At 35.4% G+C, this 19,873-nt stretch overlaps 1 protein-coding gene across 2 annotated transcripts; it reads right to left on the reverse strand.

The window, feature by feature from the left end:
• Positions 1–13,842: 13,842 nt before the first annotated feature.
• Positions 13,843–17,009, reverse strand: TCP4 (TCP family transcription factor 4). Of its 2 annotated transcripts, none has more exons than XM_086658106.1 (2): positions 14,279–17,009; positions 13,843–14,205 (listed from the first exon to the last, which is right to left on the reverse strand). In XM_086658106.1, exon 1 carries the CDS (start codon positions 16,126–16,128, stop codon positions 14,323–14,325), a length of 1,806 nt encoding a protein of 601 aa, XP_086514232.1. In that variant the 5' UTR covers positions 16,129–17,009; the 3' UTR covers positions 13,843–14,205; positions 14,279–14,322. The 2 variants fall into 2 exon arrangements, with proteins under 2 accessions (XP_086514232.1, XP_086514233.1); XM_086658107.1 differs by having other exon boundaries at positions 13,843–14,198; positions 14,279–16,806.
• Positions 17,010–19,873: the final 2,864 nt, after the last annotated feature.

Here is a 19,873-nt window from a genome sequence, read left to right on the forward strand (position 1 = left end):
CTAGGTCCATCAAGAACTGAAACGTTAACAATGATACTATAGGTTATGATCAAAGGATTCAACCCGGTCAACTCTGGTTTTGTCATTGCGTCAAATTGACATAAGACACATGAGGAAGACCCAATGGTATGGACTTCTGAGTCTAGTGATTATGAATCATAACACATGTGAATTTTCTTCAAAATGACTATTTGACAAAGTCGCCTTTTCAAAAGGAAGTTATGACTAGTGAACTAATAGTCTTCATACATACGGATGTATGTAAAACTATTAATACACTAACTATAGTTAACCAGAATCCACTTGACAAAAAATATAAGTCATTTGATTAGATCGAGATAATGAATATTTAAGTCAGAAATTTGATGACCATCAAGAGGTTGAGAAATAGTTTCTCATCTTGCTCCAAACACATCATATGGGTGATGAATCCAGTGGGAGTAATCGAACATGTTAGACATGAGTCGATTAATGATGGGTATGCCAATCTTCTAAACACTTTATGCGATATATTCTCAACACGGTCGTTCTTCCTACTTATCCACATTCTGTCGATAGCTAAAAAGACACCATAAGAGTATGGGTTTGGAATGGTTTCAAAGAGGTCTTTTCTAAAGGTCTACAGATATGAAACTAACGTAAATGGTTTCCGAGAACCAAGTTGTCAAATCAAACAAAATATTTCTTTATGCGATAAAGATATACTGGGGATTCTTCCACAAACAATCAGAGAACATGGTAGTTGTTGCTCATGATAGTGTCTCGCTTGAAATAAGAGTCATTCCAATAAGACAAGTGGGAGATATCGAAGAAATTCGATATGAGCAACAAACTGACAATGGTATTACAAACCAACGGTGGTATACGAATGTCAGAAATTGCGGTTCCTATATATTCTAGCCGATAGATATGGAAATAGAGGAAGAGATAGTAGATCTCAGAGATCCTTCCGCATAAGTTGAATTAGATTCCCAGGAAAGCCCTCAAGGAGTTGAGAGCGTGTCAAAGTTGTTCAAACCCCTAATAGGCCTTGAAGGCTCATAGATATATCTCAGAGGACTAAATCCTACTGAAGAAGAGATGAGCTACCTACACAAAAGCTATGACGGAATCACTCTGAAATATGGCTTGGAGTCATAAGATCAGAATGGAATCCACGTCTGAAATCAAGTTTGGAACTTGATCTATTTTCTTAAAGGAATAGTTCCCATTCAGTAAAAATAGGTTGTTCAAAGAGTTTGAAAAACGGACAAGGATGGAGAGCTAGACTAGAAAAGAAGGTCAAAGAGTTCTTGGTTTAGAACATGAAAAGACCATCTCTCAAGTCACGATGCTTAAGACCATAATGATCAATCACTAAACAAAAGAATGTGTACATGACACATTCAGAATGAGAGTTGGCTCTCTCGAAAGCTGAGTGATAATTGCAAGCTTTAGAAATCCTTTTGAAGGATTCAAGCATGCAAGTAGGAGTAGGAATCGTCGATTCTGCAAAGTAATCAAAAATTGGTTTATTTGAGAATGAAGAGAAATCTTGAATTCAGAAAGTTCAAGAATGTTAGTGAGAGTGACCCAGTTTTCTTTGGTCCGATATGTAGATGACATACTATAAGTTGAGATCAACATACGGATGTTGAAAACAGTTTAGAACAAGCTCAATTAAAAGGACCACACACAAAGGTGAAAGGTTTTTGGGCGTCAAAGATCTATATGAATAGATCGAGAAGATGATAAGATTCTTTCAAGAAAAGTCTTGAAAGGCTAATGCGAAAGACTCAAGAAGAGTAATTCTACCCAAGCCTCAGGAATATAGCTTGGCAAGATTCAGAATTCGAGATATTCTGTTGAGCAAGCATGCATGAGAAAAGATGGTTATGCTGAAAGCATAAGACCGGTCATGTTAGACATGATTAGCACCCACCTTGACGTCTCATAATACTTGGAGTATGGTCGTCACCAATCAAATCCAGATAAACTGATCTGGATCGCATAAAGTTCTTGAGAAGAATTTTACTCGATCAGAAAATAAAACGGTTGAAAAGTCATATGTTGCAAACTTCCAGAATAAGATGACAATCTTGACTTGGAAGAACAATAAGCTGGAAAAGTTCCATGTGAAGACTGTTGTAAACTTTGCAAATAAAAGAAAGTAGTTAAAGCTTATAAGCTTTAATTTAGTATTAAAATATATTAAAATACTAAAGATTATCATCGTGATGATAACCAGCAAAATCCACATACATTAGATCTACTAACTATACAGTCACCTAAGACTAAATAAAGAAGTGATTCCAGGGTCATAGGCATTAAGCTTTCCTGAAAAGCTTAGACTGTAAACTTGAGGGTGTAAGGAGTTACACGGGAAGGCTCAAGATTTACAAACTCTTATTATCAGAAATAATTTAATTATTTCGTCGTTAAATCATGTTTTAGTATTTAACCTACAGTCCAAAAATAGTGAAGCATTCCAAGTAGGATTATCAGATAAGTGATCTGGTGAATGAAACCCTACTAAGTGAATTTGGAATATATTCATTATTAAGTCCCTAGTCCAGGTCATTGCATGGACAACAATGACTTATGAAGACTAGCATGTGAGATTGACTGATAGCGCAGTTTCATGGGTTATACGAATTGGAAATTCGAGTCAATTACATGGGTGTATGATTGAGAATATACATTGGATAACCCAAACATGAGAGTTCTTCAATGAGTATTGAAATACGTCATGGACTCTCATAGGCAAGATTGGAGAAACTACTTGAACATGAGAGCTCCACTCATCTTATGTAAGAAGTGTCAAACTTTGATACCGCAAACGTCGCACCGTAAAAGGAGGTTATAAAAGCAGATTACCGGGAATGACATGATAGACATGAAGTTAAGTGGGAGTACAACACTGGATTATGTCCTCCTAACAAGGTTAAGATTAGTATCTTCGGGCCACTTGAGGCGAAGCAACTGAAAATGTACGGCCGTACTCTAATGGATTAATAGTTAATCATTAGCTTTGCAGTTGTTCTCTAGATCAAGAAAGTCTGAAACATATGAAGTATCAGATGAAATGCGAAGTGACATGGGAATCCACCACTGTACTTGTTCTAAGTACAAGTGGGAGACTGAAGGATATAGTCCTTCGGTCTGAAGGAGATGTCCTTCTGAAGGAGCGTCCTTCGACCAAGATGGAAATGCGTACAATTTGTCAGTTAGGATAACGATGAATTTATCCGGAAGATCATCTAGTTCTGTTCAATTAGGTATCGTAATGCTTAGATAGAAGCCGCTTACGATCGTCGGATCACTTCGGTAATCCGCGGCTAACATAGACCGGATCTTACAATGGGTTACACCAAAGAGTGGTAGCTTGATCGGAGAGAGTTGACTCATGGGAGCTTGCCTATAGATGGATATGATCCAGTCTGATAGTGCCAAAAGATAGAAAGAATCAGGCTCGAAAGAGGAAACTCGAAAAGTGCAAAACCCGCTTGGTGGGTGCCCGGATCATACCCAGTTAGGGGCAACCCATGGCCGGTCGTGTGATGTCAATGGGCCGGGCATATCAAGCCCATAATGGGCTGATATGGTCAGCCATAGCACTTGGAGAAACCCATTAGGGTTTCAGAAATAATTCTGACTGTTTATCTTTTTTGGGACTCTAATGGAAACCTAATTGGACCCAAATTCTAATTAAGGTTTCTCTATATAAGGGTCATTAGAGAACAGAAAAGGTTGCTGGATTTTTCTCAAGAGAAAACTTCATCTCTCTCACAATATACAGCTAAGTGAAGAGATAGGGTTTTTGAGAAAAAAAACTCCCAATCTACCTATGGAGTCAAAAGAAGAATAGTTCTTCTTCTCAACCTTTAATGGAGTTCTAGCGGACAACAAAGAAGGGAGATCAAGTTATTTACTTGGGTGTCTCAAGTAGCGGAACGACAATTGGAACTCTCATCTTCTTCGGGATAAAGTTAATGGAATCTAGTTCGTGGGAAAGCGAATCCAGGTATTCTTCTTTTAGTTTCTAGTTCATTATTAGTTCATGGATATGATCCTTGTTAATTAGTGTTAAACATATGATGTTTGAGATTCCGATTACAACACTAGTTAGATAATTAGTATGTATTAGATACGTACAAATCCCAACAGAGGCAGGGATGGAGCTCCTTAAATGATCTTGCTAACCTCCCGATTCTGGGCTTAGGTGGCACTTCTTCGAGCTCAACGATCATGTTGCCTTGAGACGGGTTGACCCATTGGGCTTTTGGTCTTTTCTTGACTTATTGATAACAATCAACGGGTACCATTTTATGTATCATTAGAATCTCCAAAGCTCAAACTAAACAAAGGGGGGCCTATCTTAAACTAAACAAAGCTCAAACTAAACAAAAGGGTAAGAGGTTTAGTCTTCCACCTAGAGGTCAAGGGTTCGAGGCACGCTCACCATTCAAAAAGAAAACTCAAACTAAACAAAGGGGGAGCCCTGTCTTAAACCTGCAAGAAATAAACAATCCCTAATTATTCAGGCTCCTAGACAAATAAATTAACTCCTGATAGCCCAAGCTATAACCAAAGAGTCCTGCTCTTCAAGCCCTGAGGGGCAGAAACTATTCTAAGATATTTTCAGGTCTAACAAAATCTTGCTCTAAAGGAATTTATCAGAAGGAATCCCTTCACGTCTTAGTAAGTTATAGCACGACCATTAGTAAGCCTAGGCCATGCATAGTTCACCTGACAAGATAATGCATTTTTGTAATATGAATCTGTGTGCAGGAGATACACAAAAAAGACAAAGAGGACAAAAAAAATAACGCCGTGAACAAATCATTAATACTGACAATAGAAGGTCATGGTTTTCAAAAGGAAGAAACGAAATGGCAGGAACCCCAAGGAAACACTGAAAGACCTCAAGTCTCAAGACAAGCGATTGGAAAGGTTCGAGGGAAAACTAGCGATAAAGGTATTTATGTGTATAGTTTTCTTAGTTTATCATTATAAGCTTATGCATGAGATCCTGGGAATACTAGTTTTAGACATGAGATGTCTGAGATTCCGCTTTAGAACACTAGAAGAGGTCATAACCCAACACTTCACTCGCTTTATCTTTATTGACCCTGCGAAGAGAAAGAGTATGGTCGGGATTGTAGAAACGCCGTTGTTTCCACATATTACAAGCATACTCGTCTCCTCGCTTATAAGTGGGGATCATCTTGTCTCGGCAAATCGTCTTCATCTCTACACAATTGCGCTTCATACTCTGGAAGTGAGGTCGTCTCCCTTTATGTAGCGTATCCAAGCTCTATGCTCTTGCGAGCATCAACTTCCTTCGCATAAGCAGCCAAACGCGACTCTCGACAGTTGAGCTGGAGTTTCTAGGGAAGTTTTTTCCGCACGGACGACTTCCAAGTCAGGAATTTTGGTCTGCAAATCTTCTTTCGAAGATTGGAGTTTTAGTTCAAGATGTTCCCTCTCCCTTTCACTACGAAGTGTTCTCAATATAATAAGCACTTAATTTAGGCTTATTATTTTTATTCACAGTTGGAGGAAAATATCTAAATTTGTGTTTTCTAGCTTGATGTCCCCATTTGTGACAAATTTCACAAGGAATTGAAGAGAAATCAAAGTTCTCGACTTTTTTATTTTGTAAAGGATGTGTTTGATTTTGTTGAGTGTGGACTTTAGCATTTTATATTGTGTAAGTCAGTTATTGTTGATTTTGATCTTGACTGGGTTTTAAATCGTAAGTTTGATTTGTATTGGATTTTATGTGATTTTGATTTTGCTGGTCATTCTTTTAGGTATGGTTTGGTTTTTACCAGTTTTTCTTAAAGAGGAAAGATAAATTTTGCTTATCACTACTTTCTTGTGATTTCATCCTTTTTTCATGTTGAGTTAGTCTTGATCTAAGTTCTGGAAAAGCAATATTACAAGTTTTATTTTGAATAGTAACTATAAACTGACCATATTCTTTTCTTAGACCTTGTAAGTAAGTCGAATCAATTATTTTTCATGAAATTTATCACTAACAGATCTTAATGAGTCTGATAATTGCTTGATTTGTCGCAAATTTATAGTAACAGAAGAATTCTCTTGATTTGTCGAAAATATTCAGTAACAGAAGAAGAAGAAGATTACGGAAGCTTTTCGTCTCAAGTAAAGCACTAGCTTTGGTACCATTAGAATTTCTAGTGAGAGGGAAGAGAAATGAAATTAGAGAAGTTCTCATTTGCTTGTAATTTGTTACATAGATGAGCTATTTAGTTGTTATTTATAAGCTCTATATTTTTTAGAGAGAAATTAAAGATTGCGGATGCTTTTCTGATCAATTAGAGTGTTGGCTCTGGTACCATGTAGAATTTCTAGTAACAGAGAAAAGAAAAGAAATTAGAGAAGTTTTCATTAGTTGGTAATATGTTACATAGACGAGCTATTTAGCTGTTATTTATAAGCTCTCTGTTTTACAAAGAGAGACAGTTAGGTCGTTAAAGAAAGAAGTTGTTACAAGGGTCGTGATTCTATGCCCAGCCAATATCCCGGCCAAATCTCGGCCGGGGTACTTGGCCGGTTCAGATCTAGTGAGAGAAAGTGTTGACTTTCTCTCACTAGATCTGAACCGGCCAAGTACACCGGCCGGGATATTAGCCGGGCATAGCATCATTAATGGTTGTTACAAATGACATGTAATTCAAATGAAATGAAATGTATGTAATTCATGCTCTACATCCTTATAGATTGTAACTATTACCTTAACTAGTCAAATCTCACTCGCTACACAAATTTTCAGGGGTTTAATCTTTGTTTCCACTCTCACGAGCAAGCGAGATGACTTGCATTCACTCTGTTGAGACATCTTGATCTATTTATTCATTCAAATTCGAAAATCTTATGGCATAGACCAACACCGACCAAAGATATGTTGTTTCCCTGGTTCTCTTTTAAGAGAATAGTTCTTAATCTTTCTGTTTCACAAAACAGAGTACACTTACTTTCTTTTATCTTTCTATCTGATAAATCAGAGAGAGAGTTATCTTCTAATAATTAAGATAACAACAGTGACAATAAAATGAAAAAAAATAAAAAATAAAAAAAAAATCAAATGTAAAATATCCGAGTCGAGGATACCTCTGTCCTTAAGACAATTTACACCCTGTAAATCAGTACCAACAGTAATGGTGTATGTCTCCCAGGATAAAACGGATTACCTATCAAAGTAAAGATGGTACCTCTTAGTTATGATAGTCTGACGAACTTTGTAAGTAATATGAACTTCTGAACAATGATCTCTTAAACTCTAATGCTTGAAGATGAAGATGAATGCCCAGGAAATGCTAAAAAAAAATTGATATTTTGTTTGCTGAATTCTCATGGTATTTATAGGGGTATTGGCACCACTTCGTATGGGTGCCTATAGACGAATGGATGTTTCCTTTGACTGTTGGGTTACAGATTTAATTTCGACCGTCAGATCTCAACGGATCTATTTAGATCCAGCGCCACAAACGCCTACCGTTAGATCCCCACGGATATATCAGATTTATTGATTAAATCTCAACCGTCGGATTAAATCTCTGGTCTTAAAATCGAATGGCTCCAATCGCTCCTAGCGACGATGCGCACGTGCAAAGTGCAAAGTGCAAAGTGCAAAGTGCAAAGTGCAAAGTGCAAAGTGCAAAGTGCAAAGTGCAAAGTGCAAAGTGCAAAGTGCAAAGTGCAAAGTGCAAAGTGCAAAGTGCAAAGTGCAAAGTGCAAAGTGCAAAGTGCAAAGTGCAAAGTGCAAAGTGCGTGTGGGCGCCTCTAAAGCGCCCAATGCGCCCTAAACGCCCATTCGCCCACGCCGCGCGTGCGTGATGCGTGGTTTGCGTGGTGCAAACCACGCCAAGCATCCCATCATCCCAACCAATCTATTGTTAGTAACATAAGGAAAAGTCTATATAAGGAAGTAAAACTTTCTTTATTTTTCCAATACGGTACTAATACTAAAACTACACGTTTAGTTATCCGTATATTTTTCCCCAAGTAAATCAATGATAACTCATTCATATGAAATCGGATTTTGACAAACTTTATGTCTAAATTCAAGAACTCGACGAGACGAATCCAATGGTCCATCCTGATCTTGATTTGGGCAACGTTTGGTTGCCTAAATTGACCAAAAACAGATCCGGTTTCTACAAGATATAGACTCCATCTTTTTAGGTCGCCCAAAAGCCACTTTTTTTTATTATTGGAATTTCGTAGCAATTGAAAAACAACTGACTTCTAATGGTACAAAGTATGTTCTATTGATAAACTACTAATCTTGTTCATTTCTTTTCTACAACTTCAGGCCCTTGGCATGTAGGGATCCAAAGTTGCTCCACCATTTGTATAAAAAAATGAAATTGTGTTTTCCTTTTTATCTTAATAGCAACCTCACATCATCCATGGCTCACCTTCAAATAGTAAATGTGAGCAATAAATTATTAAGTTTGAATCACCATCAACCAGCCAGATTTTTATGAGTTGTGACAGGCCCTACTATTGTCCCACAACCTGAATCACACTTCCTTCTACTACCATTAAAACTGTACATAAATGATTCTGCTTTTTGGCCTCCAGCCTGTCCTGTTACACAACTTCATCTTATTAATTTTTAATATTAGGGTTCGACTTCTTTTTTCCTTTTCAATTTTTATGGTAAGATAGAAGTTCCTTTCAATCATTTATATCCACACAAATGTTCCAAGTACAGCACCAATTTCCATAATAAAGTGATAAAAATAAAAATAAAATTGGGGCAATACATGATGGACTAAAAAAATGATATGACAAAAAGAAACTACTGCCTTTTCTTAAGGCCTTTTTCAATAGCTATTTACACCACTAACTATGACATTAGGAAGAGGACAATAACTAATTAAAAATTATTAATATATATTAGTCTTTATTTCCTTCCAAGATTTTCACTCTTTTTTACATTTACTCTTAAGATGTTTTTTTTTTTGTTTTCTCCTAATTTTTTCGTTATTTATTTTCTTTTTTTATTATTGTTTTGTTATTTTTTTTTTTTGATGTCCTTTTTTGTGGCGTTATTTTGCCTTCTGTCTCCTGCTGCTTTTTCAATGTTTATTAACATTATTTGTTGTTCATTAATGTTTTTTCTAAATTCTTTTACTTTCTAAACAGTTCTTTTTTCTAGAGCGTTTTCTTTTTATATTTTTGTTTTCTGGTCGTTATTTTATCGCAAAGTTATTTTTGAAACGTTTTTTTCACTTCGTCATAAACAATTAATTGTTTTCGACTTGTGGAGCCGATTGAATTACTTGTTTGTCTACTACACTAGAGTTTGTTTTGAACAAAATTTGCTACTTGTTCATTATCTTTTTTTCGTTTTCCCTTTTTATTTTTTCAGGTAACTTGTTTGTCCCATTGGTCCATATGTTTGTATCGAGTAAAAAATAGTTTGTATCGAGCAAAAAATAATTTTTATCGAACATATAATTGTTCGGAAAACAACTCTGATTTACAAAACATCACAAACATATAAAAAAAATATCAAAAACATCAAATATACCAAAGGAAATAAAAAAAAGAAAACAACAAAAAATGTCAAATATAGATCAAAACAAACATAAAAATACCAAAGTTTCATTTAAAAAATATATGATTTCAAGAACATACAATAATACTTTGAAGAAAATAGACAACAATTTGTAGAAATGAACACATGTTTGTAGAAAACAAATACTTTGTAATTGTTTGAATCTATCATTTTGATCATCATTTTTAACCCCAAGCTAAAGATAACAATACTAAACAAAAATGGGGAAGACTAACCAACCATAACCAATCAAACGACCTGAAATATCAAACGAGATCACCAAACTTCACAAAAACAAAGTTTGCAACATAGATTACAAAAATATCATAAATCAGACATAATCATATAAAAAATGAGATTAGAAACAAGATCAAGAGTATATTATAACAAGATCGTAGATGTACTTTTAAAATCAATAAAATCAGATAATAAAAAACCAAATTATCGATACAAAAAGAAGATCGTACATCCAAGATCTATGAAACTGATACAAAAATCAGATCTTTGAAAGAAAAGTAAATCATAAATTTACTTTCGAAAACCAACACAAAGATCAAATTAATAAACCAAAACATCAAAAGTCAAACAAAAGAGAGAGAGAGAGAGAGAGAGAGAGAGAGAGAGAGAAAAGAAAAAAAATGTCTTTTTTTTTAATCTATAAAAAAATCGAAATTGATTCAAAATCTAAACCAAATATTCATTAGAGTTAACTAAGAAAAAGAAAGGGAGAGAGTGTTTGAATCTTCTTCCATAAAAGAAGTAGCTTCTGCCTCGTGAAAAGAAAGTAATTTTCTCTCCCTAAAACAACGGGGAACGAGAGAGCGAGACAAAGAGATGGATTGTTATTTGGTTGAAACACGCTAAAATAAAAATAAAAACTCTAAGTTACTCATTTTTATAAAGAAACGTATTTTTGACAATGTAAAAAAATTTCTTTACCAACGTGGTGGCCGAAGTTTGTGGCCTTTTTCATCATTAGGTCAAATTATTTTGGCCTAAAATACCATTAGCGGTATTAATTTGGCTCAAATAATCATAATGATAATCTAGTGGTTTTTAGCCACTAGACTAGATTATTTTGAGCTAAAACTAATTATTTTAGCCACTACACTGGATTATTTCGTGTTGGTGTCTATTAGCGTCGGGTACAACCTGGGGTAGGGAGCGTGCCAATCCTGCTTTGACGCCTTAATTTTTTTTCTTCTCTTCTTCTTATCTATCTTATCTCTCTGCTCAAGGTGTGTGGTTCGTTTTCCAGATCCTCAAATTTCTACCCAAGAAAGAAGAATCAACTATTTCATAGTTTCATTAAACAAAGACATAAACCATTTTGGTAATACATAAAGATGAAACAAAACTATCAATTGGAAGCATCAATGAAAATACTTAAATACCCTAATATCTTTTCTCTCTCAAGACTTATTTAACAAAAGATTTTAAGGGACACATCATAAGAAACAACAAAGGCTACCGATTGTTAATATATAAGTAAGAACAGTGAAACCCTAAAGAGAGAAAGAGATAATAGTAGTAGTTTAAAGTAGATAGTATCAGAAGGAACCAAAACCACCATTAAACCCTTTGACTGGTATCGGAGACAGCCCGTTAGACCCGATTGTTAATATATAAGTTTCGAGGCCTTTCAGACTGGTTTGAGTCCGAATTCGAGCCTTTGCTTTGGGTATCGCACGGGTCGATCTGTGTCCTTTATACCAAGGTGTCAATAGATGGTTGGGGTCAAAGGAGGTTGACCTTAGACAATTCCCTCTCCCAGGTGCTAACTACAATTTTTCGGGTGCTTGAGTCGCTCCCTTGCAACAAATATGTATTGACATTCATTTTTTTCATCTTTTTCTTTAGGAAAAAGACTGGGGGACCGAATTTCTTGGCGTGAATCGCCGCCAACCGTTGGATTCATGCCATTTTCTCTCTCTTGATGAAATCAAGATGAATCCAACTCCTTAGATGGTGATTCACGCCACTTTGTCGGTTCCCCTATCACTGCTGTTTTCTTTAAAGATATTTTTATTAATAATATGATGTGAATTCGTAACAATGATTTTGTAGCCTACTAAACTTCTTGTCCATGATCATCTAAAAATTGTAATCAATTGGCTGAGTCAATAAATCAAGGGAAGGCCAAGACCAAGACCAAACAGGTCAATCTGTGACCTAGCCACTAGAGAGGTGAAATTAGGAGGTCGACACGTGCCTCGTAGGCGACTTAAGCCTCGTTATGGCTCTAAAACCAATTAGCTCATCCCTGATCTCGACTAGACTTTGGGTCTTTGAAAAGTAAGAGAGGTCTGCAGAAATCGGTTTGGTCCTGAAGCCCATTTAGCCTCAAGGAACAGGAAGGCGAATCCGAGTCACAGTTTCATCCGTTTAAGCCTTAACCTAACCAAATGATTGGGGCAGAAAAGTTCCTAAAATATAGGAAACATTTCCTTATCACAACTACAAAATCGGCAAAAAGATCAATCAAATGCAGATTGTACGTAAACAAGGAAACATTTCCTTATTGCAACTGCAAAAGCATGTTTTTACCTAATTTGGTGGATCCTCACCGCCTCATCTGAGACGCTTCTCAACAGTTGGTCAACCAAGCCTTATATAAAGTGACATGTTCGCCTTAACCAAACAGACAAGATCAACCTCTAAACTTTGACTCTGAATTCAATTCTTTAATTGCGAAAAAGTCACACTGACTTGAGCGGTAGAGAGGCCCAAGTTTTTTGTAGGTTGTGTCACACAATCACAAAGAGCAATTCCATGTTTGGTTCGTTCAATATTCATATCTTGAATGAACCCCTAGAAGCCAAATTTAGACATCTTCAATCCTATATTTTTTTAGGGGAATGCTAAGTGTACAAAAGATTTTGACTTAATTTGTGACATGTTAACTCACTCTTGTAAAAAACGATTGAGATCGCAGTCAAACTTTGATTTCTTTTTATCTTTCAATGAAAGTGAGTCGAGTCACAAATTAATTCAAAATCTTATGGGCGTAACAGTCGTTGGATTAGCTTATCTAACCAATCCACCTTCACAAATAGTTCATCGAGGAAATATAACTAATCCACTAGGACAAATAGTTCATTGAGGAAAGATTTTCTTGGGTACATGGGACTGATATATATAACTACTCGTTTTCAGGTAGGATAGTATTGGGTTTCCCGGCATCAATTTGAGATTTCCTTTGGTCCATTCTTTGGCACATAAGCATTCAATTTGAAAGAGAAAATACTGTTTAAATAGTATAAAGTTCATTATGCTGGTATAATCAACATAGTAACAATCAACCCATCATGCATCAATAGCCCTAAATCAAGAAATTGAATGAAAAACAAGTCATCTTTGACATTCATGAAAACAAAACAATGCCATCCTTTACAACTAACTAACCTAACTATGGAAACCTGTCTTTCACTTTCTATATGTTTGTTCATATGGATCGATCCAGCAATCACCTTAGTTAATGCCCCTTATCCCCTGTCATTGTCCTTGTTCCAACCAAGATTTATTAGGTATCTTCTAATGAACTCTAGATTGTGACAACATACATCTTCAAGATTGGGACCATCATTGAGTTCTTGACTACCACATTTGGGTTCTTAACTTTATAGTGTCTTTCCCCTTCTGCAACTTAAAAGAAGTATCATCTCTCTCTATAGAAAGAAGCAACAACTACCAATGAGGACTCAAGTTTATTGAAGTTAAGATCATAAACATGTAATACTATAACAAGCTAGTGGAAGGAGAATATGATACAAGTAAGGGTTCACCAAAGTTAGAAACCCTTTTCAATCTCTTCTTCTAGGGAAAAATTGAACTATTAAGGAAGAACCCTAATTGAGGAATACTGTTCATGGATAAGGACTTCTCATGATACCCACAAATACCCACTTTTTCACAAGTTTGTTTGAGAATGAAAAAGATATAAAGATATCATATTCTTTCAATTTTTGGGGATATGAGTTTAAGGAAGTTTGAGAGAAACATGAAGAAAGAAAGAATCAGAAGAACTACAAAACAATCAAAGATTGAGCCCTAAAACAAGAAAGAAACCTACATTTTCCATTTTGAAATAGCAAGAAAAGAACAGTTTCTTTACAATTACTGATCTAGTGAAAGCAACAATCATATATATAAATCAAAGTGATGATAAAGAGAAAGAAGAAAAAGTTTATCTTGGGTTTGATTCTAATTGAGATAAGAGTTATATTCAAACTCAATCAGAATCAATGTCTCTGTTCTTATACTCATTAGGGCAAAAAGATTAATACTTCAATCACAAAATAGTCATAACAACACAAATGTAGCATTAGAAAAGATTAAAATAATCCAACAAAATCTGAAACACAAACTAGAAAGCTCAAAGAGCTAAACTTAAAACAGGAATGAAAACCTAAAAGTAGAATTTAAACAACAATTTTGAACCGGGTATAGAAACACCTGAGATTGTATAAGAGAATTGTTCTTCCCACGGTTTTAAAGCCAAATTGTGATATCGATTCAGTTTTGGCTCCTTTTCTCTCCCTCCTTCAATCCACCTCCGAAGCTGCTCTGTTTTTGCTCCTATTTTTAGCTCTTTGATAAGAAAAACAGAGTATCTTCAATCCTGTAATCTGTAATAATCAACTAAGATAAGAGAAGAACAATAGAAGCAAAAACTTGAAGATGGAAAGTGTGATTTAGTACCTGGGTAGAAGAATAGAAGCTAAAAATTGAAGATATAGATCACATTATTGGCGAGAAGCAGAGGACTGCTGCTGGTTGTTGGATGTAGCAGCAGCGTCATGCTCCTCTTCTTCACCTTGAATTCGTGCGGGAATGCGAAATCCAGAAAACCCGCTGGTTGTAAATCCAGTACCAGAAATGGATGATGATTGATGATGATGAATTGTATTAAGATTCTGGTAATGATCAGTAGGAGTAATCATGGATGGGTCGATGTTCCAAGCACGAATCGAAGGCGAGTTACTGGACTGAAGGGGTCCCCTCTGTAAAAATAACGGATTTTGACCGGAAAACACCGGAAGTGATGGTGGTGGTTGTTGTGGTGGTGGTGGAGAATTAAATATAAACCCTCCTCCACCTCCTCCACCTCCTCCAACACCACTTGAATCCGTGTTGGGATTCCAAGCTAATATTCTCTGAAACCTACCCATTTCTGGCATTTGTTGATCCGACCAGTTAGCAGAGCCACCGCCAACATCAAACGCTGTAGAGAAAAGGGCTTGCTCAGATGAGCTTGGATTTGAATGGTGTTGTTGATGATGATGATGATGATGATGGTGTTGATTATGATGAAGTAACATTGGATCTTGAAATGATTGAAGTGAAAGACGAAGATCTTGAGTTTGACTACTAGTTCGAGAGAGAAGATCAGGTGGGGTTTGGTAGTTTTGAAAGTGAATAGAAGATGAAGAAGAAACAGAACCAGATTGAGCAGCAGCCATTGGAAAAAAAGACTTGATAGTATCAGCAATAGAATCTGAATCCAATGATGGTGGAAGAAAATTGGTGTTGTTATTATTGTTCTGTTCTTGATGTTGAAAAACAAACTGAGATGCATTTTCTTCAATACCCATCTGATTATTTTCTTCATCTCTTTGTTGTTCAGATGATTTAACAGTAGATGCAGTTGGTCTCCATGGAGGAAGCTCAGCAAGTTCATCAATGGAAGCTTTAGCTTTTTTAATGAGCCAATCAACAGCTTTACTAGGTCTATCATAACCTAATCGATCTTGAACATCATAAAATTGTATAGCTGTATGAGCTGAAAGACGAACTCTTCGATCTCTTGGACCTTTTGCTGTACAAACTTTACTATGTCGATCTTTTCTTCCTGTAGATCTTATAATGTGACCTCCTTGAACTTCAATGATCTCTCCTCCTCCTCCTCCTCTTCCTCCTCTTACTACCCCAAGTCTTGAAGATGGTTGTTGAGTTTCTTCCATTTTCTGATCTCCCAATCTAGCATATTCGTTCTTAAATGTTGGAGAAGAAGATGATGAAGATGGAAAGTAAGATCTTTTCTTTTGTGGGTTTTGGGTATTTAATAATAATGGTTCTTCTGAAACTGAAACAGGTATTCTTCCATAGATAAGATTTGGGTTTTGATGTTGATTTAGTGATGTTGGTTGATGAAGTTGATAAAATCCATGAAACCCTTGTTCTTGTTGATGAAGGTGAAGATGTGGGTGTTGATGAGTTAGATCTTCTTCTTCTTGTTGTTGTTCTTCTTCTTCTCGATCTTCTTCTTCTTCTTCGTTTTCTTCTTGATGGGGATGGGCCTGATGATGATGATGAAGCTGATGATGATATTGATGATTCCTCTGAGGATCCAGACTCAGATTTTTGTTGTCCTCTTCCAGTTTTTGATGATGATTTCTTAATGAGAATAAATTTTCCCTCTCTTCTTCTCCTTCCTTTGTTGTTTTCCTTGTTGATTGTTGTTCTTTGTCTTCTGTTGTTTTTGAAACCACACTGAAACTTGTTCTGAAAAGACCTTGCCATTCAAGTCTTCCCCAAATTCCATTACTCATAAAAACCTAATAAACACTAAAACCTAATCAAGATAACCTCTCTAAACCTAGATAAGCTACACAACTCTATTCCCATTCCTCTCATTTTCTCTCTCTCTCTCTCTCTCTCTCTAATCTACCCCATCTCTTTCTAGACAGAAAGAGAAAGAGATGAAGAAGGTAAACATGTACTCTGTGTATGATGGGTCTTTCTCTATATTTTACTTTCTCTCTCTTAGTTACCACCACTCTCTCTCTAGCTCTGTACTCTGCGAAATAATTAAATAAGCAGAGATAAGAGAAAAGCTTAAAAAAAACAATAATACGGATGACCCCAGATCTTAGAACTAAAATCAGACATGAAAATATAAAAGATCTCTCTTTCTCTCTCTTAAAAGCAAACACTAAAATAGGCCGTCTTCTCTTCCACTTTTTACAAGAAAAATATCAGAATGACAGACAGAGAAAGAGGAGAAAGATGAGAGATGAACAGACATAGATGAGGAGAGAGAAGGGAGCGGAGGAGGTGAGGAGTTGGGAAGTTGGGTGGCATGTATAGGGAACCCTTATTCGTGTAAAGGGGCACCCAAAACATTTACTTTTTGAACTTGATGTCCCTATACAAATAAGTAGTAGGATATCTCAAAGACTCAAACGGTGCCCCTCATTTCTTTTCTTTATCAAAACAAATTTCTTTTTCTTCCCAGTTACCACCGCCATCACAATCACTCTCCATTTCCACCATTGTCATCGTTACCATTTTCACTTTTCTCCCTACGTCTCTCATTATTCTCTCTTGTGTAAATAAGTTGACCTTTTTGTTGTTGGCAACCATTTCATGAGGGAGGAAAAGCTATCTTAGAGTTGTGGTGGTATGCACATGATTCTTAAAATAGGTCTTTGAATAATTGGTAGGTATGTCCATTCGGTCTCTTTCAATCCGATCTATTGGACTATAATATCTTAATAAAATAGTATTAAATATTCTTTTTGAGTAATTTTACCTTCACTTATAATGTAATCATCGTGCCCCATATTTTGAATGGAGAAAATTGGTAGGTATGTCCTTTTGATTTCTTTTTAACTACACATCTCACAAATTTTTTTGAGAAATGATAGAGGAGGCGAAATCTTTTAGAATTAATTTTATTTTGGCTGCTAAGAATAGTTCCGAAAATAATTGAGATTTTTCGGTCTTTTGAAACCAAATGGAACTGCCTGACACTAGGTCAAAACGGTGAGTTGATCCGAAGTAACGAGTCAAAACCTAATTAACCCAATATATAAATATTGACTTGGGGAATCGTGTCCTAAAAAAGAAAAAGTAAAAAAAAAGAAAGAAAGAAAAGATGGATGTCCCTGGTCGCCCCTTTACACCAAGTAGGGGTCTCTATACATGGCAGTTGTGGGTACTGTAGTAGAGGTTGGATGGGTAAAACAGTAAATAAGGAAAATTTCTAAGTAAACCAATACGAGCCGTTGATTCTTCTGAATAGATGTCAGAACGGGTGTGTTGATTAAATATCTAACATGATCTCAGCAACTTTCTCTTTCTATATTTTTACTCAACCGTTAGTTGAGATTCAACCTAGTTACCCAAGTCCTTTCTCTCTCTAAAAATATCACTCTTTCTCTCTCTTCCTCATTGGAAAGCGACTTGCTTCTTTTCTTTTCTCTCTCCCTTCTTCGTCTCACAGAAAAGATAATAGTCTCTGACTTCAGCAGAACCGTTGGATGGTGTATGACAGAGATATCCAGGACAATCTAACCGTCTATAGGTTTAAAGTAAAGCATCTCTCTTGATGTGAACGCCCTACATTCTTCTTTTCTTCTTTTGATTCAACCGTAAGCAGCAATATCAGCTTTTGTTTCCACAAAACCTTCTTTTAGTGGTACGGGTTGAACCAGTCGGGTCAACACCCACCAAACCACAACCCGATAGGGATTCATGGACGCTTCGATGCCGTGGTGGATTCAGAAATTTCTAAAGAGACTTTTTCGATGAACTTGAGTTCTGAAGCAAAGTTATACAAAAACAATTTAAACTAAAATTACATATAAATTGTAAACTAACATCTTATTTGACACAAAAAAGTTGCATTACCTAAAATTTATATTTAAAGTCTTAAAAGAAATTATATAAAAAATTACTATTAGTTTAAATCTAATTTATTTAAATTTTTGTGAACTCAAACTAAATAAATTACTTAGAATTGTATCTACATTACATATAACAATGTACAATGGTATAGACGCAAATTTTCACCCTAAATACGAAGTAGTCAGAAATACGTCAACAATTACAACAAGGGTCCATGGGGTTTAGACCCAAAATAAAGTTCAAAAATGGTGTAGGGTCAAATCTTCCCAGAAAAAGGGATTTTAGTCCTTTACCATTTTGGACCCTAATACCCCCTTTTACATAAAACAAATTCCATCCATATCCCACAACAATTTCCGCTCATTTTTTTAAGGCCAGTCGGACCAGAAATTTTACAACAGCAAATTAACGTGATTTGGGGTTTAAAATAAGGTAACGTGTATAACATTTTCTCTCTTTTACTTTCAAATTTGAAAACAGTATATCTTTCTCTCTCTTCCAAAGAATCCTAACGACGATGAATATCTCTTTCTCTGCCTTGAATTCTTTTTACTTTCTCTCTGTAACTTTCAAAAACCAAACTCCCTTTCTCTCTCTTCGAAAAATCGATCGACCGAAACTCTACAAATCAGTGAGTTTGTTATTCATTAATAATGCATAATTTATGAACAATTCTCTGTAATTGGAAAATATGTTATGTTTTGTAAATGTAAGAACGATAATTATATGTTGAAATATGAAAATTGTTGAGAATAGTCAGCATTATGCATCATTTATGGAAGAAAGACAATAAAAATATGGTAAAGTATGTATAATGTTTAATAAAATACACATAATGTTTCTTAAATGATTTATAATCTATAATCTGTTGTAATTTAATGGTACGAAAATCTTCATCTAGATAAGAAAATTTAGATCGAAATAATGAAAACAGAGGTTTTATCAATCAAAATCTAAAACCAAACACTAATGACAATTAACAAAATATATGGATATAATGAAAACATAAACGAAGATAATGAAAGTAACCACAGATTTAACCATGTGGAGCTCGTTGGATGATGAATCTAGAGAGAGAAAATTTATAATAATGAATCATGAAGATGTTTAAAGATGAAGCCGATTAAAAAGTTAAAACGAAGTTGATGAAATCGATCACAATGAAAATCATGAGATGATGATGAAAAACAATAAACAAAAAGATGAATCTTAAGATTTAACCATTACAAGCAGTTGGTGTTTTACTAATGAAAACGAACCTGACGATTTGATGATGGACTTCCAACTATGGATAAAAGAAGGTGGTTTCTGAAGAAATAGATTGGAAGAAGATTCAGAGCTTCAGAATTGGAGAAGGAATAATGGTTTCTGACGTTATGAAGAAGGGTTTCAGTTTTAGAGAGAGAAAATAAAGGGTTTCCGTTATTGTGAGAAGATTAGAGAGAGATGAGAGATAAAAAAAGAAATAGAATTTTGGGAATTGATATTCGATATAGGGTATTGTCTTATATATAAGGTCATTATGGGTATTATGATTATATATTAAAACCTAGAGATTTGTGTTTTCTATAGAGATGGAACCATTTGGACTAAATTTTCATTTAAATTAATATTTTGACTTAATATTCCATATTATGGTTAGGGTGGACTAAAAGTGGGTTTTGG

This window comes from Eschscholzia californica, unplaced genomic scaffold (assembly GCF_041429995.1).
Source record: "Eschscholzia californica isolate CP2 unplaced genomic scaffold, dmEscCali1.0.p SCAF_2, whole genome shotgun sequence".
Classification (NCBI taxonomy): Eukaryota; Viridiplantae; Streptophyta; class Magnoliopsida; order Ranunculales; family Papaveraceae; genus Eschscholzia; species Eschscholzia californica.

What these genes read in the sequence shown, in the direction of transcription:
- TCP4 (XM_086658106.1), bottom strand. Translation starts at nt 16,128, where the DNA reads ATGAGTAATGGAATTTGGGGAAGACTTGAATGGCAAGGTCTTTTCAGA.